The sequence below is a fragment of the Trematomus bernacchii genome, unplaced genomic scaffold (assembly GCF_902827165.1).
Source record: "Trematomus bernacchii unplaced genomic scaffold, fTreBer1.1, whole genome shotgun sequence".
Lineage (NCBI taxonomy): Eukaryota > Metazoa > Chordata > Actinopteri > Perciformes > Nototheniidae > Trematomus > Trematomus bernacchii.
This window is the reverse complement of record NW_022987547.1, coordinates 14,303,517-14,330,937: the sequence shown is the minus strand read 5'-3', so window position 1 is coordinate 14,330,937 and position 27,421 is coordinate 14,303,517. Positions and strand designations below refer to the sequence as shown.

General features: G+C 44.6%; 1 protein-coding gene across 4 annotated transcripts; it reads right to left on the bottom strand.

The window, feature by feature from the left end:
* Positions 1-531: 531 nt before the first annotated feature.
* sec16a (SEC16 homolog A, endoplasmic reticulum export factor) lies at positions 532-27,086 on the bottom strand. Of its 4 annotated transcripts, XM_034122824.1 has the most exons (32): positions 27,030-27,086; positions 23,044-25,298; positions 21,841-22,386; positions 21,584-21,735; positions 20,619-20,707; positions 20,408-20,534; positions 19,955-20,153; positions 19,336-19,519; positions 18,436-18,578; positions 18,104-18,165; positions 17,477-17,615; positions 17,142-17,384; positions 16,526-16,623; positions 16,342-16,423; positions 16,083-16,200; positions 15,610-15,721; positions 11,711-11,816; positions 11,415-11,555; positions 11,217-11,330; positions 10,881-11,082; positions 9,695-10,113; positions 9,555-9,602; positions 8,650-8,814; positions 8,029-8,121; positions 7,583-7,639; positions 7,372-7,480; positions 6,805-6,942; positions 6,590-6,672; positions 5,039-5,110; positions 3,824-3,883; positions 2,285-2,353; positions 1,780-1,854 (listed from the first exon to the last, which is right to left on the bottom strand). In XM_034122824.1, the coding sequence occupies exons 2-32, from the start codon at positions 25,222-25,224 to the stop codon at positions 1,780-1,782; spliced, it is 6,426 nt and encodes a 2,141-aa protein (XP_033978715.1). In that variant the 5' UTR covers positions 25,225-25,298; positions 27,030-27,086. The 4 variants fall into 4 exon arrangements, with proteins under 4 accessions (XP_033978712.1, XP_033978713.1, XP_033978714.1 ...); XM_034122821.1 differs by having other exon boundaries at positions 532-1,854; positions 21,841-25,298; XM_034122822.1 differs by having other exon boundaries at positions 532-1,854; positions 3,845-3,883; positions 21,841-25,298.
* Between the last annotated feature and the right edge of the window lie 335 nt (positions 27,087-27,421).

The window sequence follows — 27,421 nt, the reverse complement described above, 5'->3', positions numbered from 1 at the left end:
GAGGACTCTTTAAAGTAGAGACACTACATACTGATATACACCTGAACATCAGCAGGAGAGGACTCTTTAAAGTAGAGGCACTACATACTGATATACACCTGAACATCAGCAGGAGAGGACTCTTTAAAGTAGAGACACTACATACTGATATACACCTGAACATCAGCAGGAGAGGACTCTTTAAAGTATAGACACTACATACTGATATACACCTGAACATCAGCAGGAGAGGACTCTTTAAAGTAGAGACACTACATACTGATATACACCTGAACATCAGCAGGAGAGGACTCTTTAAAGTAGAGACACTACATACTGATATACACCTGAACATCAGCAGGAGAGGACTCTTTAAAGTAGAGACACTACATACTGATATACACCTGAACATCAGCAGGAGAGGACTCTTTAAAGTAGAGACACTACATACTGATATACACCTGAACATCAGCATGATAGGGCTCATTTATAATATTAACACTCACTTCATTTTAAAACATGACATTCTGTAAAGAATAAAACCAATAGACATATGTTTCAAAGTGCTACAGAGCTCAAAAATAACTTTATTACCATTTTGTTTTCACTGTTTTATGTCAATGAGACATTCTAAACATTTGGGAAAAAACAATTTCCTTCTTTGAAACAAAAGGGGACCTCTTTTAAAAATCTCAACCGGATGTCTACAAAATCATTAAATCAAACATTTGGGATGACAAACTATTCAAATAAAAAATCACATCAGAAAATTAAAAATGACAAGGAAGTATTTAAGAGTACAAGTTACTCATTTCACAATTTAGATAAAGATTTATTTGTCTGCAGAAGCGGCCGATACAAACGATCAGAATATGAATCCACGTCATCGCTCTCTGATGAATCATAAATGCATTTCTTCAAAGCTAATCAGAAAAAATTAGTTGCTCTCCACACACACTCACACACATAGCTTTTTGCCTACAGCTCATAAATACAATCAATCTGATATACAAACATTTGGATAGATTTATTTTAAGCGACATTTAAAACAGTTTTATTTCCGATTCCTGCGGTTCTGAAGACCCCTTGTTTTGGTGACATCATCAAACTGCAGCCTATCTTGGACGCAAGACCCCGACACATCTTTAAATCAAGAGTTATTTATGGGCAGGAGGACATTTAAATAAATATCTGAAACTCTGAATATCTGTAAGGGAGGCCAGTCTCTTGTGTGTCGTGCAACATGTTTCCTTCACTGGAGGAAAAGCAAACGACACACTGGATTTATTCTCACACAAAATGCCATCTCCAGTTTACAGAATAAGTCCACAGTCTGAAATTAAAAGGTGCCACTGTCTTTCTTTCTATCCTTTCACACATACAAACAATCAAACATTTGGACACATTGGACTTCAGACACAAAGAGGGAAACCTAAAACATGACCATGTGTTGATCGTTCTGTTAACAGTGTTAGATCTGAGGGGAGCAACATGTTTATTTTTCAGTTTCTCGTATGAATGCATCCATGGTACAAGCCTAAAATCTATCTGTCTGTTTCCTGTGTGGAAGCAGGAAAAAAAGCCCTTCAAAAGCCTGTTTCAAATTCACCAGTGACGATTACTGAACTGAAGGAAGAGTGGTTAACGATGAAGATGGAGACTGATTCTGCTCTCCTTCGTCGCGGGCAGAACGAAGGGTCCTTTGGGCAGAGAGCAGTAGGTCCATGTGCTTCATTACTCCAGGGAGCATCTCTTTATCCAACAACAAGTCTGTTTCCACCATCTCTCTACAGGAGGAGGTTATTTTGACAGTGGGTACTGCCGCTGTCCGCCCAAACGCCCGGGGCGGTGTCCACCCCCCGATGGTGCACTCGCCTGAGGGAAGAGATAAAAAACAAACTTTAAGAAGTGAAGAGAAGAAGAAATAAGAGCACTTTTTAAAGATAGAGCATTAGGGCCATTGTAAATAGAATCTGAGGGTACTTAGAAATCTGAAATTCTCTAAGATTGAAGACACACAGTCATGTTATAAAATGTGTGTCTTTTAATCAAATGTTATCAAAATAAAATACAATTAAAACGAAATATATAAGAAACTAATCCACAATAGATTTAGCATTATAATCTCAGAGAAAATAAAATAAAAATTCTTGGAAATGTACGACTTTAATCTTGGAAATGTAGTTTGTCTTGGAATATACCCCTGGCTCTATCCCTTCTTTTTCACCTATAAATGAACCTTATTAGCCATTGTGCCTTAAATAACAAAACTATTATTATCGAAACTAAAATCCTAAATCCTCACCTGTGCAAACTGTGCAGGGTTATAAAAGGTGACGCCTCCAGCGGGTGGAGGTCCGGGGGCAGGGGGGCTCTGCAAAGACCACACACAGTTACTACAGTGTGTGCTGAGGCACTCCACACTTTGGTGTTTCAACAACATCATTAAAACAGAAGCAAGGAAAAGCAACGGCAAACAGGATCACAGTGAGGCTGGCTGTAGTGAGCATGCAGTGTGGAGGGTTATTGAAGCGGTGTGGTGACAACAAGCAGCGTCTCCAGCAGGCTCACTCTGATCTGTAGTGACTTCAGGTAGGACTCTGCTGTAGTATAAAGACTTTTAGAAGAGTGTGCAGAAATGTTAGCGGCTCTGTGAGGCTGTATAGACACAGCAGAGCTTTAAAGGTCAGCTGTTATCCTTTTATACATCAACATATGTCCCCTCAGTGTTCAGAGACTCTGAAAGTCTCAGAAACAAAGACCCTCTCTCCTTTTGTCCTGATCCTTCTATAGAAACCCTGTCTGAAAATGAGCCGATCAGATTGCCACTTTGTGATGTCTCAATGTTTATTTGGGTTGTGCAACCATCAACCAATAACCAACCCCCCCCACCTTATCACCTGAATCTCTTCCTAGAACACCATTGTGTTTTTTTAAACCAAAGATGTTTCAACAGCTAAAAAGTGACGATGTAGGGAATGTTTACTCTTTTCAAGGTATCATGTATCACCAAAGTTGTTAGAATGAATTCTTGAGGGAAAGATAAATGTCTGAGGAAAACCTCAAGACATTCTGAACAACACATGTCAAATAGGGGGGCAACAGTGTGCCCATATCGCAGTATACTGTGGTATTAGATTTGACAGTGAGCGTGCCGTGTATTTTGAGGAAAAACTGACATCATTGATTGTACGTGTGAGATAAAGGTACAGATTATGTACATTTTTTACATCATAGTAAATTATTCTAAGGAGTTCCTAGCTGATGTTTTTTTCATTTAGTATTAGTAGCTGTGTTCTAACATGCTTTAGATATAAAACATATTATAGTAACCTTCTATTAAAAATATATAAATAATAATAATATGAATTGTCCAAATACAACAAAGAGTGTTATAGGACCTTGAAAAGATCATCATCAAGACATTAAAAACATAAAATGTCAACCTTACATTAGCCCTAAAATCTCCAAAGCCAGAAGGCTTCATTTAGAGGGGAACATAATGTACTTAGTGTCAAGGTAAATCTTTTGATTCTTGATGAAATATTTCAGTTGGAACCAGATTTGTGGAACAACAGACCAACATTCAGCGTATCTCAAAATAAGGACTTCACTGCGTCTCTGATTAGATTAGATGTGTTTGTGTGAAACAGATTGAGAGTAAAGTGAGAGATGCTGGAGACGGCAGGCAGGAGAGCAGCAGACATCCTGGGTGAGATGGTCGGGGGGGAGCTCTGGGTTGCAGACAGTGAGTCGGGCTGCTAGTAATGTGGTGAGCTGGGTGTGTGTGGGGGGGGGGCAGGCAGGGGTGAGGGGGGACCAATGGAGGCCCAGCAGAAGGTACCTGGTTTAAATGCTGACTCACTTCGCGTGATAAAGAACTCATTGAGCTAGAACGTGAGAGCTAAAGACAGCAGAAGGGAAACAGTAGACAACAGAAAACACAAACCCATGTCAATAATCCTCACATGCACTACATTAGATTTCATCCACCAGATCACAACGAAAACCAGCGTTACAAAATTACGATTCATGGAGAGAATAAGATTATGGAACACAGATTTTTACTTTTTACCCAGGCTGCGCATTTAGCATGATTATGCGGAAAGTTTTAAAATGGACATGCATGCATTCCCATGTCGTTTCTCTCTCTTATTTTAACTTATGGCGCATTTCCATTGCAGCGCGTAGCTCGCTTTAAGCGTGCCGTGTCGTGCCGTCCCCTTTTTTGGTTGTGCTTCCACTAGGCTTCGTTCCGGCGCGGCACGGCCCGGGGCCACTTTTTCCCCTCTTTTCTGGCCCTAGAAAATTGTGGTTCTATCGGGGCCAACAAACAGGGCTGAGTCGGGCTGAGTATGCTAAACTAGAGAGAGGAGCGCTGGCAAGAGGGCTAGAACTACAACAAGATGGACATATTTGACCGTGATTTAATTGTAATACACGTTTCAAAATGATGCCGAAGTAACAACATACTGATACCGGTTAGTAAAAACCATGAATTAATGCTTTGTCAAGTCTGCAGACAGACGGCAGGCGAAAAACCTTTTAAAATTCGTGTTTTTCTAGATGGAGATTGGCTAAGCTAACGCAGTATATGCCCCGACCGTCCACACTCACAACAACGGCCTATACAGACATAAATAAAGCAGCGACTGTATTCACCATGACACAGGCAGTCTGTGGTGTGTACTTGTTTAACTTTTGTCGAGTTTCTGAACATATATAAGGAGCTGTGAGCTCTGAGTGCTCACAGCTAACGGCTGTGTTGTGTTTCTGGATTTCTCATTGAAGATGACGTCACGGCTCCGCCTACACTGCGTTACTATAGTAACTACCCCAGTTCCTAAACTGTAATGGAAGCGCAGCATGAAGTGAGTCGGCCCTGTTAAGGCCCAACGCGGCCAAGCCGTACCGAGTGTGGCCGAGGCCGACCGTGTAGTGGAAATGCGCCATTAGATTCATACAAATAAGCCCACTGCACGCACTGGCTGTTAGGGTGGAGCATCATGAATCAGTGGCAGGATGGCAGTGTGGAGGAAGCAGGAGGAAAGTGTCTTACCTCCCCGGACTGAGAGCCATCCGGCACGGGATGACCTTCTGGAGCGGGGGGTAACAACGTGGGGTTGAACATCTAAACAAAAATAAAATGCAACAGAAAGGAAAATGGATAAGAACAGATCTACCTTTGTATCTCATGACTGGCTAAATGAACTCTAAGCTATTGACTACTATGAGTAGTGTTGTAAACATTGGATATAGAGAGCACAACATTAAAATGATTATCTCTACTGTGGACAACTGTTTTTCAAATACATAAGCAATCTGTCCAATCAGATGAGTCCCCTAAATCTTCAAAATCAACCCTAAATTCCTCAAAATCAGTCCACAGAGAGTACAACTATTGGCATTTTCTGGTTAAAACTGCCATTTTTGATACTGAACATTTCAGAAATGGACTCAACATCTTCAAAAACCCTCAAAACAAACCCTGAGAGCATGAGGCTTCTCAAGTTAAAAAATATGTGGCGAGATGAGGATGACCGCAAAATGCATCGATGTGCAAAATAATGATCTTTCTGACTTTTTTTCACCTAAATGTACAACATAAATGGCAGAGAATATCAATTTCTCTCAGAATATTTACCTACAATGGCTCTAATACTCATAAATGACACTATTTGATAAGCATGATAAGAATTTGTTCACAAAGCCGATACATATTAAAGGTCCCCTATTATACTCTTTTTCATCAATATATTCCAGGTCTCAGATATATACAAACATGTCTCTGAAGTGTTTGGCAGCATCCCATAATCCCCTCTGTTTCAAAAGTGCTGATTCTGTGTCTGTAGCTTTAAATGCTAATGAGCTGCTGCTGGCCACGCCCCTCTGTGAAGTGATAGGTTAAAAAAACAAAACAATGGTGCTCTAGGAGGAGATTCAGGCAACAAGGTGGGCGGGGGTTACCTTGTTTGGTTATTAGCTAATGCAGGGTTGTCCAAACTTTTTTCACAGAGGGCCACATACAGAAAAACTTACTAAGGGCTGGGCCCCTCACTAGGCCTCATAAAGTAAGTAAAAAGTTAGCAAAATCAATCAAATGTAGCTATTTATGCAAATACGTTTGACAAGATTTGTTAAAAAAAAAGTTCGCAACTTTGACTGAATTTATTTGAAAGGTGGGCTTATTAACACACACTGTGTTATATACTCTATGTTAACATTTGTGTTTAAGAAATACTATATAAGACCATCACACGTTTCAGCTGTGGGCCATATTCCATTGTACTTTTAGAATTTGCTGCAGGCCAAATAAAAATGGATCACAGGCCGCATTTGGCCCCCAGGCCGTAGTTTGGACACCCCTGGGCTAATGGTTGCATGACCCAAAAAAACATTGTGACATCATAAAGTGGCCAAAATCTGATCAGCTCATTTTCAGACAGATTTTTATATCGATGGATCAGGACAAAAAGAGACAACTACAGGGGACACATGCTTATCTATAAAACACATACAAAAATGGATTTAGCATAATAGGTGACCTTTAAAACTATCAATGTATTTCCTTTTGAACTTATGACGTTCACCACTAAAGAGAAATCGATACCTGTGGAGCAGCGTTGGTGTTTGGTGAATTCTGCTCCTGATTTCCTCCTTCACTTCCCTCCAGAGGCTGTTGGTCGTTAGGAGCTAAACCAGAGACAACATTACATCACTTCAACTCTTTATTGTACTAAGTTTTCTCCCAAACAAAAAGGCATCTGAACCTCGCTTGTGAATGTCACTGCTCCACATATACACTTCATCCTGACACCTACACACCTGAGCTAGGCACAAACAGGTTAGCAGGCATGGACATTGGAGCCAGAGGAGCGAAGAAGTCTGCCGGAGCGGGGGCGAATCCTCCAGGTTTAGCAGCTCTGCTCGGGTTCAGGACATCCACATATCTGCTCTTTGTGCCTGAGAGGAAAGAAACGCATGTGAGAGGAAAGAAACGCATGTGAGAGGAAAGAAACGCATGTGAGAGGAAAGAAACGCATGTGAGAGGAAAGAGACAGATGTTTGTGCGAAGGCAAGGTGGGTTTTAGGGCTGCGACTGAAGATTATATAATGGATGAGTCTATAAAATGTCATAAAATAGTGAACAATATCAATTCCAGTTACTCAAAGCCCAAGGTGATGTCTTCAAATGTCTTAAGTTTGTCTGTCCCAAACCCAAAAATGTTTATTTAATATGATATAAGACAGATAAAAGCTACTCTTACGATTAATCTATTATCAAAAAAAAGTTGCGGATGATTTGTCGACTGATTGTTTCTCCATTTGTTTCATCAACATCTTGTAAAAAAAAAAGTGTAATTGAAGGTTCATCATGGCGTGGACACTCACCTGCCCTCCTGGAGAACATGTTGACAGGCGGACCCCCACTCGGGGGGGCAGTGGGCCCAGCCATCTGAGGCATCTTGGGGAAGCAGGGGGGAGGAGGAGGAGGCTTACTCTGAAAGAAACCAACATTAAATCAGGACTGGTTGATCTGAAATGATATACACAAATCCAGTCTGTTGTGATAGCTGTCATGTGGATCTGATGCAGTACGGACCTCCTGCTCAGGCTCGTTCATGTCCACCCATCTCTGCTTCTGTTCGTCCCAAACGATCTGACAGTAAAGAACACAGGGCTGTCATTACTGCTGCTCACATGATCTGGATCAGGGGTTATTTCATTATTTCTGTCATTCTTTGTGCCTATAAACATGTATCTGTGCTGATGCACATGTTTTGATGTGTTAAGAAGGCTAGTATTAATGTGATCTTAAATGTGCTGTCATTGTGCTCATGTGTTTCTGTCTGTGCAAATGTGCTCTTGTCTGTTTGCCAGGGACTGCAGATGAAAATGAGCCCCTTTGGCTTTATCTGGCACATGCAAATGATGGACTCAAGTGTCATGTTGATTTAATGTGCATTGTCCCTTCTTAGATAAATACACACAACCCGAATACAGAGGTATGTGAATATAAGACCTGCAGAAATAACACCTCTAACTCACAGATTTGTCATTGTCGTCCGGCAGGTGAGCCTCGTTCTTCCCCTTCCTAATGATCCAGCTCAGCAAGCCTCCGACTCCTCCACCACCTCCACCCTGTGAGAGACAAAGAAATAGCACTGATTAGCAGTGTTTGGGGTAACCTGCTACAAAGTAACGAGTACCTGTTGATAACAGCAGTAATTACAGTTACTCAGCTCGTGCCCTGCGTTTTTAAGGTCTTCAACTATCTGCATAACGGGAGGACAGAAAAATACAACATCGCTTTTCGCTTGCAAGTTCATGGATGAAGAGACGGAGCACATACCTCAGACTCTCATAGCAGAGATAAACAGGTTTGATTCAGCTACATTGTGGAGGAAATGTTGCCCGTTTCCATGGACAGAATCCATGCAAGCTACCTGGACCAGAGTCTGATGAAACTGAGCTACAGAAAACATGATGTTCACCAAAGAGCAGAGGTCTGTGTGCAGTCATGTCCTATTAAGGGTTTACATTACAATGCATTACACATGAACTAGTAATGTGTAATGCATTACTTTTTGGGATAACTAACCCTGCTGATGAGTAATGAAAGCCTGTCGGAGAACTGACAGAACAGAGGGGTGATGGAGGAATATGAACCTTTTTCGGGGAGTTTTTCTTGGCTCTCTTGGCCTCCTCTTTGCGGGGCTGTTCAGGGATGGAGGGGGGAGGAGGAGAGGCCTGCTTCACCACCGAGTTGCTCCTCTCTCTTACTCCAGAGTGGTTGGACGACTCAGAGGTTGTGCGAGAGCGACGCCCCGAAGGCTGCAGACGAGAAAATACCAGCCAGAATGTTAGATATATTATATTAAAGATAGATATATATATATATATATATATATATATCATCAAAACATCAATATATATATATATATATATATATATATATATATATATATATATATATATATGTTTTTGGGTTATATTTATTCGTTACTGTCCATCCAAAATCGTTAAAGCAGTAACAAATCAATTAGAGATCCAATACATTTTCTGGAAACTGTAAAAGCAAACTATCCCATTTCAAAATGATGGATAAAAAAAATGAAGATTGTTTTGGGAGCTTCTTCCTTTTCACCGTCTAGTAGTGGACTTTCTCTTAATAATACAATTGTAGAGATTCTGAGATCTCAAGCGAAGTTAAATCAACATTCTTTTTATTTCTTAGGAAACACCACCTGCTCTAAATGGAAGCTGAAAACAAACCCAAAAAGCCTAAACCTGGACAAACGAGTATTTTTATATTATATAAACATAGATAAACCTTTCTGAGGAGACTCATCAGCTTGACTCTTTCTTCTTTACCGTCTTAAAGTAGTAACTAATTGATGGACTCCCTCTGCTGGTAATAATAATGTATTTTCCTTAAGGTTAAACCAATGTTAAATCCACATGTTCAATCAGCTATATTTGACATTTCTTAGCTAGAACAACCAAATCAGAGCTGGAACCAACGTTAACAAACCCGGACAGATGAGCATTATTTATGTGAAACACAAACGCACCATATGCATTGAAGATTGAGAAACAGTCCTCGACCTCCTCCCAGGACCCTGCAGCACCAAAAAACACAGTAGTTCATATTTTAGTAGGCGAAAACACTTCTATGGATAAAGACTCCTGAAGACGGCTGAATGATACTGACCATGGTCGCCATTTGGTCGTAGAAGTCCCTCTGCGGGGTGAAGGAGGGTATTTGATGCATCTCAGGGGGGCTATGGATCATCTGCTCTGCAGGGGGCATGTGCATAGGAGAGGGGGGCATGTGCTGAGGCATCTGCAGTGGTGGGGGGTTCATCTGTATAGGGGAGTGCGGTACATGTGGGGACATTTGGCCCATTTGAGGAGGTGGGGGTTGCTGATGGGCCCCTGGGAACATCTCTATCTGCTCAGGTTGAGGCTGGAAGGGAGGGGGGGCGAAGACGGGGCCCTGCGGAGGGTAGCTTTGGGAGACTGGCATCTGGCCTGGGGGTCCGCTGGGGGGGACCGGGTAGAACTGGGGCACGTCGTTGGATTGGAAATGCTGAGGAGGGGCCATCCCGTCTTGGAGGATAGAGGTGGGAGCTGAGAGGAAGAGGAGAGGAGATAAGATGGACCGTTATTCAGGAGTTAAAGCAGCAACAAGATTAGATTGAAAATGTCATTATATAAGAAACTGTTAAAACAAGATATCACAACAAGAGGTCAAATGTTGATCAGTTGAATGAACATGGAGTGTGATGCGATTTGAGTCTGGCTCAGAGTAAAGAGATGTTGATGAGCGGACCACAAGTAAAACCCAGATCACACTTCTCCCTGCAAAATGACCTGGGTCTGAGAACCCACTGAATATACAATCCTTTCACAATGTCAGGACAGAGATAACCTTTTGTCTCTCCTTCTGATGTTTCAGAGGGTTAGGAAAGAGTCCAATTGTTACGATGGTCACTCCATTTTTACCTGTTACTTATTCAATCTCATTTTGTACACGTTTATTGAGTTTGAATGTCGTGTGATTTGACTATGGTCATTGAGGGAAAACTACTGCTTCTGTCAATATATGGTGCTCTTGTGAAGAACATCAAAACATCTCATGAAATCAGGTTTTATTCTGAACAAATTAGAGGTGGTGACTGTTGGAAAACAGAATAAATAACCAAGGATGTGTGCTTTGATAAACAGCAAGGTCAATTCAAATAATTACAAGTTTTGTTCATAAATAAATTATATATATGCTGCAGCTAATTTATGAAGATCATAACCGTTCCCATTCATAACAAAAGCCAGATATAAGCTAGAGTAAGTGACACACACACACACACACACACACACACACACACACACACACACACCTGGAGGCATCAGCTGCACTCCCTGCTGCGGGGGCCCGGGCAGTAATGAGCTCATCAGCTGGTTGTCGGGGGCGGGGCCGTCCATCTCCACCGGCATGTTGTAGGGCTCAGAGGGGCTGGGCTGGTCCAGGTCCGAGCTGGGGCTGCTGCAGTCGTACTGAGAGGAGGGGGCTCTGTCCTCACTGTAGGTGATCACCCCCGTCTGGAGAGGAGACACACATTCAACATTTGGTACATGGGAACAAACTACACAGAACGATTCAAGTATAAGACGTTGCAATCAAGTCCAAGCAGCCCATAGGAAACTACTGTCTTCAAAGTGCTATATCTCCTTACCCGTATCTGTCCGTCCAGCTGCTTGAGGTGGCTCAGCCATCCAGGTTCAACAAACAGCTCCTGCTCCGGCTTCTCCTTCAGTTGTGGATCGAAGAATCGCAGCTTTTCTGACATCTGTCGACATAAAGCACATAACATTTGTTTAATTAGCTAAAACCATTACGTATCTGAACAGAGAGAAGAGGAGTGAGTGCATACCTGTATAATTTGGCTTATGAACACAGGAGAGTAAAATGAAGGCTGCATGAGGACAGTCCTGGAAATAACTTCACAGTAGTGGAAGGCCTGAGCACTCAGACCGGATTCAGCTAGGCGGCATGCATAGATCAACTTGAACACCTTCAGAGAGATAAACAGAGCAGAGACAGTGTTACGCAGGTAGGGACATGCAAACACTTCTTATCAGTTTGGATAGGCCTCTTTTATCTTTAATATAGGGCCAAAATAAGGTTTTTAGGTTTATTATTGTATCTGTAAATAAAATATAAATGCACCTGGAAGTTGGGCTGTAAGCAGGGCTGGGAGCCCAGAGACTGAGCGTACTCATAGGCCTCAGTCCTCTGGATGGCTTCATTGCTCGCACATTGGAAAAAGGGCATACTGAAGAGACAAAGATAAGATGATGTGTGAGACATAACTTGCTAAATGTATTGCGGTCTATAAAGGTCCCTTAGGAACACTCCACCATCGTTCCTGTCCCCAAAAAGTCTAAAATCACCTGCCTCAACGACTACCGCCCAGTAGCACTCACCTCCATCATCATGAAGTGCTTTGAGCGGTTAGTCAAATCATTCATCACCTCCTCCCTCCCTGACTCTCTGGACCCCCTGCAGTTTGCCTACAGAGCAAACGGGTCCACAGACGACGCCATAGCCCTCACCATCCACACTGCCCTCTCACACCTGGACCCGAAGAACAGGAACACATATGTGAGAATGCTGTTCATTGACTACAGTTCAGCATTCAACACCATTGTGCCCTCCAAGCTGGCCATCAAGCTCAGAGACCTCGGGCTCAACAGCGCCCTCTGTGACTGGATCCTGAACTTCCTGACGGGCAGACCCCAGGCAGTGCGGGTGGGAAACATCACATCCTCCACCCTGATCCTCAACACCGGAGCCCCTCAAGGCTGCGTGCTCAGCCCTCTCCTCTACTCCCTGGTCACCCACGACTGCGTGGCCACACACAGCTCCAACACCATCGTGAAGTTTGCTGACGACACGACCGTCATCGGCCTGATCACCGACGGCGACGAGACGGCGTACAGAGAGGAGGTCGGAAACCTGACATCTTGGTGCCAGGATAACAACCTCCATCTCAACGTCAGTAAAACCAAGGAGCTGATTGTGGATTACAGGAAGCAGCAGGGAGAGGGACACGCCCCCATCGCCATCAATGGGACTACGGTGGAGAGAGTCAGCAGCTTCAGGTTCCTTGGGGTCCACATCACTGAGGACCTGACATGGTCTCTTCACACCACCACCATCACCAAGAAAGCTCGACAGCGGCTCTTCTTCCTCCGCAGGTTGAGGAGGTTCAACATGGACTCTAGGATACTCTGCAACTTCTACAGGTGCACCATAGAGAGTATACTGACCTTCTACAGGTGCACCATAGAGAGCATCCTGACCTTCTACAGGTGCACCATAGAGAGCATCCTGACCTTCTACAGGTGCACCATAGAGAGGATCCTGACCTACAGGTGCACCATATGCCCCTTTCACACCGGCGCTTTTCCAGCTCCTGCTGGGAGCTAGAGCCTGAAAAGCGCCGGTTTTTCCTGTTCACACCGCAGCGGCGGCGCGTCATAGCTCCGGAATGCGGTTCACTTCCAGCTCCAAAAAGTTGTCGGTCCAGAGGCAAGAGCTTTGGAGCTATGACGCGGCGTCGCTTACGTCGAGGCGTGCAGGAAACCTTACTTTGACCATCCGTTCGCTGTTATTGATCATTGTGGAGAGCAGGCAGACGTTTTGTTTGTTATTATAGCAGCTATCGGATGGAATCAATACATGGGCTGTACAGGTTGTCATGTCCGACTATCACAAGTAGAATCATAATGAAAAATACGCCGGTAAACTGTGCCTGGAGAAAACGGCTTAGCAAGTAGTCAGTTTAGCTTCGGTTGCTATGCTAACATCACCCATGTTATACCAGAGAAACTTTCATAACAGCGTTGTGATGCCAAACAGCGTCAATTCAGACTGACACACATTCACTTAAGGGTAACTGGGGATATGTATCAGCTGCTTGTGTGACAGTCAGACAGTGAATACTTTAGAGCCGCTAACGGGAGAATAAACTCCCGTTGAAGAGCAGCCAGCACTGTAGCGGTCGGTAAATGCCGCTGAAACACATTAATAAACAATGAACCACGGCACTCTGGAGAAAAGTATAAGGGTGGAGAAGCCGTTATTTAATTTAATCTGGCTTCGTATGATTAAAAGCAACACGATCGTCGACCCGACGCAGTCCCCGGCCCGTTGTTGTTGTGGGAGAAAATCTCTCGGCAGCTCTGGGCGGTGTGAACAGAGCGGGAGCTGAAAAGGGAAACCGGAGCTGAACCAGAAAAGCTCTCGCTAGGAGCTAGAAAGGGAAAAGCGCTGGTGTGAAAGCCGCATCAGAGAGGATCCTGACCTACAGGTGCACCATAGAGAGTATCCTGACCTTCTACAGGTGCACCATAGAGAGGATCCTGACCTTCTACAGGTGCACCATAGAGAGGATCCTGACCTTCTACAGGTGCACCATAGAGAGCATCCTGACCTTCTACAGGTGCACCATAGAGAGGATCCTGACCTACAGGTGCACCATAGAGAGTATCCTGACCTTCTACAGGTGCACCATAGAGAGGATCCTGACCTTCTACAGGTGCACCATAGAGAGGATGCTGACCTTCTACAGGTGCACCATAGAGAGCATCCTGACCTTCTACAGGTGCACCATAGAGAGCATCCTGACCTTCTACAGGTGCACCATAGAGAGGATCCTGACCTTCTACAGGTGCACCACAGAGAGGATCCTGACCTTCTACAGGTGCACCATAGAGAGGATCCTGACCTTCTACAGGTGCACCATAGAGAGTATCCTGACCTTCTACAGGTGCACCATAGAGAGGATCCTGACCTTCTACAGGTGCACCATAGAGAGCATCCTGACCTTCTACAGGTGCACCATAGAGAGGATCCTGACCTACAGGTGCACCATAGAGAGGATCCTGACCTTCTACAGGTGCACCATAGAGAGCATCCTGACCTTCTACAGGTGCACCATAGAGAGGATCCTGACCTTCTACAGGTGCACCATAGAGAGGATCCTGCATCACGGCCTGGTACGGCAGTTGCAACGTCCTCAATCGTAAGACTTTACAGAGGGTGGTGAAAACTGCACAGCACATCACCAGGAGGGTACCGCAGCATCCGGACTAAAACCACCAGATTCAGAGACAGTTTCATCCCACTGGCAATAAGACTGCTAAACAACTGAACTGCTGAAACAACATCCATAACATTCTGCTACTTAGTAATTATTTATCTATTTATCTAATATATCATTCCAATAACTTGCATATAGACTCTTATTGCACTATTTCAAACTATTTTTCTTTTTGTATTTACTATTTACTTGCACTATATTTTTCTGTTTATCTGTGTTATTGTGTTGCACTGTTGGAGGAGCCTGTGACCTAAGAATTCCATCGGCATAACGTAGCTATGTTCGAATGACAAAATAAAGAACCTTGAGCCTTGAATGTGTGTGTACTAGGGCTGTCCCGAATACCATTTTTCGGGCTCCGGATATTCGGTAGTAATCAGCAGCGGATATTCGGCTTCAACACGTGTATTTCGGTTTATTCACGGCATTCATTTTGTTATTCTACAGTATTGTTGTTTTATAGTTATATGTTAATGTAAATAACCCAATTTATGTTCTTTGAAATTGAAAAGGATATTGCATTGTGTTTGTTACTTTCGTTGCAGTTGTATATGTCTTAAGTGTAATTTGGCTTGGCTTCCTATTTTGTATGGACATGCTTTTATTTTTGAAGGAGAGTTAGCGCTGTTGACAGGAAGTTGTTGTTGCTATGGAAACAACGTGACGGGCAAAAGGAGCGGAGATTAACGGAGAAAAGTCATATCTACATATAAAGACGGAGAAAGTAAAGGATAAAGTTTATGGTTAAGTGTTAGCACCCCCCGAAGAGGCACAAGCTCTTACGTTGATATTGGAGATTTCAATAAATTCAATTTGGGAGCCGCAGTGCAGTGCAGCTGCCAAAAAAAAAGAAAAAAAAAGAATATCCGAATAACAAAATTGAAAACCGAATAGTGGGCCAAAGACCGAATATTGGGATATTCGGGTACAGCCCTAGTGTCTACCTGCCTCCATCTCTTACCTATGGTTGGAGCCAATCAGAACCATCTTGGTGCTCTTCTTTGTGTAAACTCCCAGACCCACCTGGGCCATCAGGTAGCAGAAATGAGCCGCATCGATCAGCCCCTTGGAAGCTGCAGCGAAACAACGCAAGGCCCGACAGAATGTGAGGAAAAGTCTTTGTTGTGGTTCAGAATGAAAACAATACTAGTTTCATCTTTTAAATCACTTCTTAAAACTCATCTCTTATTTAAAAACTAATAATGCCACTACTCGGTTTTACTCTACATCCATGTTTTATTTGTAATCACTTTGCTATTGTTGAGACGTTGTATATATTACAGCCCCTAATGGACCTGGACATTACACAGAGGAGTTGACTTTGAATCCATGTAAAGCACTTTGTAACTTTGTTTTGAAAAGTGCTGTATAATAAAGTTATTATTATTATTATATAGTTTAATGCAGCCAGATTGAGTTTTGATGCATTCCTACCCAGAGTGTCTCCCATGGTGCTCATGGTGCGGGTATCCAGGTCCAGAGTGTGTGTGAGGTTAGACAGCACCATGGCCAGGTGGGGGCGCCAGTCGCCCCACTTCTCCTCTCCGCAGCACTGCATGAAAACAACACATATCTTCACTTGGAAGGCAATAGAGAGACACAGGGTCAGACACCCTGAAAACACACATCTTGAGCCACTTCTGAGGAGTAATACAGAAGAATATGGAGGGGCTAAAAAGAGAGAAAAGCTCACAGTGGCTGAGGCCGGCATCCTCCCGGACATCAGCTGGTACACCGTCTGCAGGGGGTCGTTGATGGGCAGACTGTTGGCAAACCTACACAGAACAGGACACACACATTAAATAAGACATATATGACATACTGTGGGTGCAGCTATGATTAAAAGTCACAGCTTTTTTATGTAATTGCTGCTTTACCTTGTCATGACGCGTGCATGTGTCCTGTTGTCCATCTTGCTGGCCAACAGCAGGGCGTGGCCCCAGAGGCCCCCCTTCATAGCTGCTTCTAGTGCATCCTATTTCACAGACAAAGTGTAACTCATTTAAGATTTTACAAGATGCTAGTTATGTGACTTTAATTATGATGATAATAACAAATAATTATATTATAGAGCACTTTTTCAAACTAAACTAGAAAGTGCCTGACATGGTTAAACAGAAACAGGACTGCAATGACATCCAGTCAGAGAATTACAACAATACAAATACAATGCTAAAAAAAAGTGCTATCATTAAAATATTTTTAACCTTGATTTTAGAAGTTATTTAATAAGTCATTAGCTCTATTTCTTCCTCTTCTTTGTTGATTTTCATTTTAAATCATATATTTTTTTAATCTTTTATCTTAATTTGTTTTGCTTTGTTTGGACTCTAATCATATAACTTCTTATTACGTACTACGTATAAAATAAATATATACAAGTAATCAGTGAAATGTTAAGCTCTTCCTGTTAACCGGTGAAGACACACTCCAGCAGGGCTGATGTGACCCACTCCCAGAGTTTGGAGAGCAGAGCTGGGACTTTTTCTCTACCTTCTTGCGGCCAAACAGCAGCAGCTCTCTGAAGCGTTCAGTTTCCTTGCCCAGGTTTTCTGGGACGATCATGAAAGTGTCGGAGAGGAGAGACAGCGGCCCGGCACCCGGCTCCTCCTCAGCTCGAGCCAGCGGCTCGTTGTTAAAATCTATCAGGTTGGCTTGATTAGGACTTTTCCCCGGGAGCCAGACAGAGCGGTGCTCCTTCAGCAGGAGGTCAGCGATGTCCGTGCCGACCACCGTCTACAGAAACAAGAGTGACAGTGGGAAAGGTGTTTTAGAAAAATATACACATTCTCACTTTGACATATTTCCACGTGAGTTCACAGCCTCACCCCGTTCTGCCTGCAGAGCAGCATGATGAAGTCCCACAGCAGGCGGGCAGAGTCCCGGTCCAGGAGGTTGTTGTCCCGAGCGCACTCCAGAGCTTTGTTCTGAGAGAACTTGATCACATCCACCTTATGGGTCTCTTCCCTGGTGGAGGACATAAGATTACCCTTTATTGATCTCCGTAGGGAAATGCAGGTGCTCTAGCAGCAAAAGAATAAGGGAGGATCATAGGAAGGGAAAGTTGAGAGTTCACACAAGGATAAGAATAATACAAAAGAACAGGTTAGCAGTGCTTAGTGGCTACCGGCTTGGTATAGTAATAAAAACAACAAAAATAAAAGAGACCATATATTATTGATTTTTTATATATATATATATATATATATATATATATATATATATATATATATATATATATATATATATATATATATATATATATATATATATATATATATATATATATATATGATGGGTGCTTTGTGTGGAGAAATACAGAGAGGCGAAAGAAGTCAGAAAGTGTGAAAGGCTTTCTGTTTACAATAACAATAAAATACTTTTCCAGCCTTGTTCTTTAAAGCTCAATGACTCAAAGCTATTAGAGGTGTACAGAAAGGGCAGAATGCACTTACTTCACAAGAGGGCCAGGGAAAGCCCGCAGTTCTGCCTGTTCGGGGGTATCCTGCAGCATTGTCTGCAAATAGAGAAATGGATTACAATTCTGCTTTATACAGCCTAAACATGAATGCAACTGGAAAGGTTATATGTTCTAACTTATACCTGTAAGGTTGAGCAATATATCTAACAGATTCTACAGATACTGAATAAAATCATTAGTCTGTTTGTCTAACAGTCATGTTTACACCTTTACATGTTTCAATCCCTTACCGCTACTTCATTCATTACAAACAGTGGACCAAATCTTCCCACAGTAAGGTGCTGAAGTATTATCAGTTAAATGTACCTCCAGGTTGTGGATATCAACGAGAGCAGGCTGTCCAGCTGAGGGCAGGTTGGGCAGAACTTGGACCAGATGACCACCGGGGCCAAAGCGGGCACAGCGGTGGGGCATGCTGAACTTCTCTGGGGTTGCAGGACGAGGAGGAGCTACAGAGGAAACATCACTCAGAGTAAGAGGAGGTGGTATTTGAAGTCTATGAATGAACTCTAGTCAACTTTCTGTGCAAATGCCAGACTTCTGGTTGATTTAGGGACGTCACAGTGTTAAGGAATAGTGGCTAGGAGAATTCAAAAGGACTTAGGAATAGACGACCAGGCTTCAAGAGAATCCGACTGCACTGACACTATCAGACGTGTTTATGATGCTCCAGCGGATATTATTAATGTGCGTCTGCTGGGACACTACAGTTCTCTGTACAGAGGACTACTATCACTGTGTATATCACCATTGAAAAATGTTAAAACAGTTTAAGAAGCCCCACACAGCTCAGTAAACACTGTGAAATGTTGACTTTATTTAATCCTTTTACAGTAAAAATCCTTTAATATTTCTCCTTTTGATTATTATAGTGCTGACCGGTCAAAACAAAGCACTTTGGCAGGCTATGGTCTAAGTTGTTCAATGTTGGATAAGCACAGTGACATGATCCGCATTTCTCGGTCACGATCAGTTGTTTCCGTTAGCGGCCGAATGTTGTGTCACGGTTAATGTTGCTGCCTCAAGGCATTGTGGGGCAGCATTTTCTCCTTTCCTTTCGTAAAGGTAGGTCCAGTGTTTCTCTCGAGAATCTGAACAGCTCTTATCATGGCTGCCACTGAGGTACTTCCGGGTCATTTCACTCCGTTAGGACCCTTCCTAAACTAAACTGACAAATCAAACCCAACCTTAGAACGGTGTACTCACGTTGCTCGGGGGCGGTCCAGGTGCTGTCTGCGTTGTACTCTGAGGGGTACAGGTACTGGCTGTAGTTCTGTGTAGCATCGGCCTGGTTCTGGTACTGTGCGTAGGAGTAGTCCACAGCCAGAGTGGAAGAGGTGGTGTCATAGACGGCTGACACCAGGTCAGGCTGGCTTCTGTACACCTGGCTCTGCAGGGGGGGGGGGGGACAAATGGAGTTAATTATCGGAATTGCAAGATAAGAAATTCAAAATAAAGCAAACAGGAATACGTTTAAAACTAATTTCAAAAGAGCAGAGTTGGCCATTTCTTTAGTTTGATACCAAGACATTTTGGTTTCAGAAAGAGGTGCAAGAACAGTTTTTTATCCTATGCTTAAGATAATCACTTGGACAATGCTAACAACTGTATGCAATAGTGTCGAGTAAATGGTGCAGCTGGTCCTGATATTACATTTGGATCAATAAGGTATATCTTATCTTAGCTAACTTCCTTACAAATAAAGGCTAAAATTGTCAAGAAACTGTTGAATGAAGCAGCTGAGAGCCAAAAAGGATCATTAGACTCCCTGAAAGCGGATCTGACCGTACATAACATATGCATTCAGAAGAATGTGTCGTTTTACCGGCTGTGATCGTGAGCTGAAGCTGCTCCTCCGGCTGGTGTTGCTGTGGGCGCTGTGCACGCTGTGGGCCGACTGCTCACTGTGGACACTGCGGCGGTCGAAGTCATCCCCAAACGCTTCTCCACGGCGACGGTAATCATCATCAAAACTGGCATCATAACCGGGGTAGTACCGCCACTGATCATCGAAGCCCTCTTTCCTGTGAGAGGAGATACAGAACTACAGTTGAATCAAGCAATTTGCAAAAAAACTGCTGCAATGTGGTATTTAGACATGATAAGTCATACATGTAACAAAAGGTTAACCATTTTTAAACTTTTTAAATACATTTTTCCATCATTTCCATATAAATTGATGAAACGTTACACCACAACACCTTTTTACACAGCTCCATTTTTTACAAAACATGTAATAATGTAATTGATATGTACACAATGTGTTTTCTGTGCATACCTGGCAGGATACGCTTGTTGTTGCTGATTATAGTAGTTTTCTCTGCCTCTGTAGCTTTCATCATAATTAGCCCAGGCCTGATCATAGTATGCTCTGTATCGCGGGTCATACGCTCCATAGTTGTATGCTACAAACAGAAAAGATCCATCATTTTAGAACAAATTATGCATCATTATGTTTACTATCCAATACTTTTAACCTGAGCTCTGACCTCCATAATCATAGTGCTTGGCGTAATCTGCATAATATTCATTGTAGGCACTTTGGTTTGCTCTGTTGGGATCTTCAGGATAGCCTTGCCTGCGGGAGAAAGCAGGAAATAGGTGATATTTACAGGGAAGATACAAAAAAAACATCTAAACATACTTATCAGGGATTTTTTTAAATGTACGTGTAACATATACCCATCAAGGGAACCTTATTTAGTTAGCAATATATTCTCTTTTTAAGTAAGACACTTAAGAACTGCTTTTAAAAGTGCTGAATTGACATGAAGTTGGTATAAATTGTGACTTTAAAGATGGGGTAGGTAATTTTGGAGAAACCAGCTCGAGTGCGCTAGAATTTGAAAATACACAACCGGAGAAAATCTGCCACTTCCTTACAGAGCCCCTCCTCCAACACACACGAACGCACACATGACCAATGAGGGCACGAGATAAGTTTGTGCACAGATGGAAGGCTGACAGGCAGGTAGGCCATCCAGTTATTTTAGCCGGGCCGGCTAAAATGATTGGTCGTGCTTTTTACAGTACTACGGCTTACACAGATTACATTTTTTTATGGATTTTTTGTCAAAGCACTTAAGATATTCATTGCTATCGGGATGTTAAGAGCATTCCATGGAATATAACAAAAAGTGTATCTCGAGCCGGTTTCTCAAACTTACCTACCCCACCTTTAAGTATTAAAAGTAAAAGTGTCAATGCAAAACAAATAAGAAAAAGCAGCACATTTGGGAAGATGGAACAATTAAAATAAGTTTTAATCAAGATAGTTTTCATCCAATTTTTTATCGACTAATGGATAACTCATTCCAACTGCCCTTTACACTACTGTAAGTAGTACAATATTTCCATCTAAAATGTAAGGAAGTAGAAAAATAAGTATGTCCAATTTGTAATTAAATAAAGTACTTGAGTTAATGTTCCATCACTGAGCCAGCGTATCACAGACCTGGAGGAGGAGCGGTCAGAGTACTGGCTGGCTCTGGAGCTGGGTCTCTCCGGCTGAGGCTCTCTGTACTGAAGGTTTGGATCCCGATAAGCTGCCGTCTGTCCTTCATATCTGCCGTACCACGGATCAGCTCTGCCCCTGTACGAACCATCCTGAGAGATAAAACACTTTAGGTCACATTTCTTTCATTTGATGGCTGCAGTTGGTCATGCATGATCTTCTTCTGCATTTCAAAACTAAAAGGACTTTTCACATACTGGATAATATTGCTGTGCTCTAGGATCCCCGGGTGGTGGAGGAGGTGGGTACTGGCCAGGAGGCTGAGGCGGGTACTGGCCAGGAGGCTGAGGCGGGTACTGGCCAGGAGGCTGAGGTGGGTACTGGCCAGGAGGCTGAGGTGGGTACTGGCCAGGAGGCTGAGGTGGGTACTGGCCAGGAGGATAAGCTGCTCTGCCGTCCGGGTATTCTCCATAATTACCATAATAGCCACCATACATCTGCCCTGGCCCTGGAGGAGGAGGGGGCCCATAGCCCTGCTGGCTGCCTGCAGAGGAGGGTGGTCGAGGGGGCTCACCAGGAGCAGGCTGGGGAGCTCCTGGAGGTGCAGGTCCTCGAGGCCCTGGAGGGTATGCATCCCCTGCAGCAGGTGCTGGAGGTGGGTGCTGGTCACGGGAGGGGGGTGCTGCACTCACAGGAACCGGAGCAGCATAATGTGGTCCCGGCGGTGCAGCCTGAGACGTTTGAGGAGCTTCAGCTGGAGGAGGCTGGATATTTGCAGCTGCTTGAGGGGGGGCCGGTGGTACCTGTGGGATAGAAGAAGAAGAGGCAGGGGTCTGGACAGGGACATTCCCCATCGCTCTTCCCCCCTGCTGAGCGTCTTTGGTGACCTGTAGGTAAAATCCATTACTGGACTGTGGAGACTCATGCTGAGAGGCTGGGATGTGAGCTTGTGATTGGTGCATAGAAAAATCAAGCAGTTCGTAATTTGAAGGCTGATTATGATTAGAGACAGGAGCGGCTGCGAGAGAAGCTTGTGGATTAACTTGGAGAGCAGAAAGGCCCTCTCCAACAAATGATTGGCCCCTTGAGAGAGGAGGGCGGGCAGGCTGAGACTGAGGCAGGTCTGACATCGCAGAGTCTGCATAGTCTCGGGTCAGATTGAGCGGGCCGTGATTAGAAGCTGAAGGATTGAAGCTTAAAGGTCCAGGCGTGAACAATTGATTCTGATCAGAGGTTACAGGAGGTGGTTGGGAGGTACTGGCACCCTGTCCCTGTGGGAGTGGCCTCACAGGGGGGGTGGTCTCCTTAAGGCTTGGTGCTTGAGCAGCAGCACTAGGGGGAATCACGCTGTAATTGGACACAGGCGGGGCAATCAAAACCGGCTGCTGGATCGAGTCGGCAACAAGGAGAGAAGCATAGCCCAGGTTGCCATGGAGGTCAGCCGGCTCCGCCTCACTCACCTGTGGGGGGTTCTCAAGGTTTTCTGAGTGCTGCTGTGCTTGGGTTCTCTGTGGGGGCTGCAGGTCCAGAGGGCCGTCCTCTGGAGGTTGGATCACGTCCGCACTGGGCTCTCGTAAAGGGGCGAGAACTGTCGGCGCAGCGGGGGCTAGGAGGATGTTAGCGCCCAAGCTAGCAGGATCATGCGGGGCCCACAGAGTGGTGGCCGGGCTCTCACAGGGCCGACTGGCGCCAAAAGCCCGGGATGAAGGTCGAGAGTGAGGAAGGAGCACTGGGTGAGGCAGATGAGGAACACCACCTCCAGGCCCAGCAGGCAAAGGATGTCCTTGGGCATAAATATTTTCCATATTATCTGGCGGCTGCTCCAGGTTTCCAGACGGAGCTTCTGCACGGCCTTCCGCTACCACGTTAGCCCTGTCAACTTCAGCAGGGCGCACCCCTACTCCATGAGAGCGCACAGGTTCAAAGGAGCTGTTAGCGCTGGCCTGGAAGATGCCGGTTGGTTTGGGAGGGCTGGGTGTGGGGGCCCACATCTGCTCCTGGGGGCTCTGAGGTGCACCCATAGCTCCAGCTGGGGAAGTGTCAATCTGCTCAAAGTAGCCCCCAGTGGCAGCAGGCAGGTTAGCGTCCTCAGTGAGACGTGGACTCTCCTGCTGAATAAAGGTTCCCACGACTCCCTGGTGCCGCCGGGTCCCGCTTCCACTGCCATGGCTCATATTGCTGTAGTTGGAGGACACACTGGCAGATCTAATTGGACGTGGAATCGAATCTGGAGTCTCCAGGTTTGGCCCAGTTTCATACTGGTCTACTCCTTGGGCTGCAGCAGTAGCAACAGGCGGGCTGCCAAGCATTTCACTGGGTAATACTTCCTGGTTCGGGACACACTCCAAATTCTCCATGTGGTCGTTCTGCGGATCAGGGGGCTCCTGGGTGCTGGGCTGTGGTGGGTGGCAGCCTTCATTCATGTATGGTAGGTGTGAGTGATCCTGCAGAGGAGCATCTGATTGGCTGGGGTGGCTGTGATGCTGCAGGGATCCAGGAATACCGTTCACAGCTTTATTTCTATCTCCAGCCAGTGTTTCTTCATTTTCCACATCGCTGTCTTTGAAGAACATTGAGAGGGAACCAGACTCCTGCGAGTATGGGACTGGAGCAGAACTAGCCCCAGTGTTGGGCGCATGTTGGGGTGCATGAGACTCGGGCCGGGGCTGAGGGTGGGCCAGGCCGGTCCCCATTTGGTGGTAGCCTGAGTCTTGCGGAGGCATGTTGAACCACGAGTCCTGGGGGGCGGAGCTCTGACTGAAGTAGCTCTGACTTTGGAAGTGAGAGTTATGCTGCTGCGGTGCATTTGGGTCGGGCCATTGAGAGCTGGGGGCGTTTACGGGGTTCTGGGGAGGAAACTGAGCTTGAGACTGGGGATGCGCAGGTTGTGTTGGAGGGGTGGGGGCGTTGTGATGAGGTGATGGGCTCAGGGAGGGGTACATCTGGGTCTGCGGAGGTAAATTAAAAGGCTGTGGCGGTGGGTCGCTAGTAGGCTGGAAATAGTTCTGCACTGACGGAGGGCGACTACCGTGATCAGGGGACCACTGGGAATACGAGGAGGTGGGAGGCACCGGCTGGAAGGGAACGGGCTGAGAAGGGGGCCGCCCTTGATACTCCTGGTTAAAAGGTGTCTGACTCGGTGCTGGGGCTGCAGCTGCATGTGGGGGCTCCAGGGCCATAGGTGGTGTCTGATCCGTAGAATTAAAATAGCCCTGTTCACTGTGTGAGGATGCATATCCTGCCGGGCCGGGTGCTGAGTAAACACCGGGGGCCGCTGCGCTGTGAGGGTTGAACAGAGTCACCCCTGGTAGAGAGGACGGTAGGGGACCAGGGGGCGTGGCTGACCCACCCTCCGGAGTCTGCAGTTGAGGAGGAAGCCCTGAGCTGGCTTGCGAGTACATGGCGTTTGGAGGGGCTTGCATTGGTGGAGGGTTGCTGTTGGGAATTGTTGGGAGACCACCAGCAGCCATTGGGGGAGGAGCTCTAACAAAAGCAAAAGGGTTTGTCATGGGTTGAGTAGTGGGTGCCATTGGGGCAGTAGCTGCTGCTGCCGAGTGCTTGAGAGGCCTGGTCCTGCGGAACATATTGGGCCCAGAAGGAGGAGGAGGGCCTGGAGGTCCAGTCGAAGGAGGGGGCTGCATGGCTGCAGAGATAAAGGGTCCGAGGACCAGGTCACTCTCGAAGATGTAACTGAAGAGACAGAAGTCAGGCGACACTGGGGAAAGAAAAGCAAAGAGGAAGTGGTAAACAAAAAGCTGCACATGCCTCTGATGGACTGCCACTCCTTTATTTGTGGAGTGGGCTATGGTCTTATTTAAACAGCGATGCAACGTGGCAATGTCTTCATCACCTCAAGGATGTTATGAGAAACGATACAGTACTATATTCAGTTAAACACAATTGACTTATTGACACACACACACACACACACACACACACACACACACACACACACACACACACACACACACACACACACACACACACACACACACACACACACACACACACACACACACACACACACACACACACACACACACACACACACACACACACACACACACACACACTTATCTCACTCAAGCAATTAGGAGGAAACTGGATGACATAAAGAGATTATGTCACTGAACAATCTTGATTTAAAAAAGCACCTGCTTTAGGATCACAAACAACTCAAAGGGTCATTTTGAATCTGGTGGTTTCTAAAAAATGATAACAAAAAGTAAAATGCCATCATGCCCTTATAGTAAATGTGTTTTATTGGAGATTGCAAAGGATGAGAAAATGTTGCTAATCTGATCAAATAAACGGATTCGGATTGAAGTTATTAAACAGGAACTTGCTGATTGGTTAAGCAGTATACAAAGTCATTCAAACTAGCTGCACCTTTACCAGCTTTGATAACACTTTAATGATCAATCATTATAAAACATATCATATATATTATTCTGAAATGGACCAATCTGCACAATGACTACTTTTACTTTTGGTACTTTCATTATACTTTGATGATAATACTGTTCTACTTTTACTAGTACTAGAGTGACATTTTGATTGCAGGACTTTTACTTGTAACAGAGTATCCCTACACTCTGGTACGTGTTATTTTATTTAAGAACAAGATCCGAGTACTTTATCCACCTCTGGCTGATGATAAACTATATTTCTCAGATACATACTGTGTGCATCAGTCAGTGGGAAGCTCGGGGGGCTAGCTTGGACTGACATGGACCCCTTCACTTGTTAGTTTGGAAGATAACCAGGAGAAATAGCTAGTAGGGTAGTGTTGTTGATCGGAGGAGCTCTACGGACATGATCCCGGATCTATCAAGTGCCCAGGGTTATAAATCCACCAAAATCTGTTGCAAGCTAACGTTAGCTACACCGACTGTCAACATGAAACCAAACAAAGTTAGCTATCGAGATACACACTGTCAACTCCTGATCCAAACTTGTTGATACGGTAACTAGTTGGTACGTTATGCTCCGACACGAAATTAAATTACACATTAAGCTGCTGACGAAGAAAGCTCCAGAATAGCTCAACAGCTAACGGTAAGGCTTTACTCTACATGTCCTCAAACGCCGATCCCAGCACAACATTGCTATATAAAGTCACATGTAGCCTACAAACTGTTCAAAAACGACAACATTAACATTTTGTACATGTGTAACAGTGATCGGGTCATGAACAGAGCAGTTTCAGGTCACTGGCCACTGATCCAGCGTCATTTAACAGGTTCACTGCCTGGTCAGTTAGCCTTAGCATCTGTGCTTAGTTAGCATAGCTTGCTAACTAGCCTATGCTAACTACAGGAGTAACAGTTCAAATCCTGTTATAAACTCGCGATTAAAACAATCAGAGTAGCGCATTATTAACGATGGTACATATTTACTCAAACCCAATATTAGAAATGTGTAAAAGATGTAAATAAATTCTTACAAATGTGCAGGACAGTGAGTCTGACACACCGCCACCATCTTCAATGAACACATCCTACTAGGCTACGTGTACAAGCCGCGTCAGAGGCCAAACAAGGGTGACGTCACCACGGGGCGGGGCTTGTTAAAGGTGAGTTCTGTGAATTTACCTGATCCATTTCTGTGCGTCAAATAATTTATGTTGTTATAATTAGGACTTTGGTGTGGGCTTTAGATTTTGCTATGGTTTTTTTGATAGATGTTAACATTTGTACCATTGTGAAGGTTGTCTCGCAAAGCTATATTGCTTTATTATTCACATTAACACAGACATTTGGCTTGCCTTGGTGGAATGTGTTGTTTGGGGTTCTGGAAATATAACACACAAACAAACAGTCATGGGAAGGCTACAGG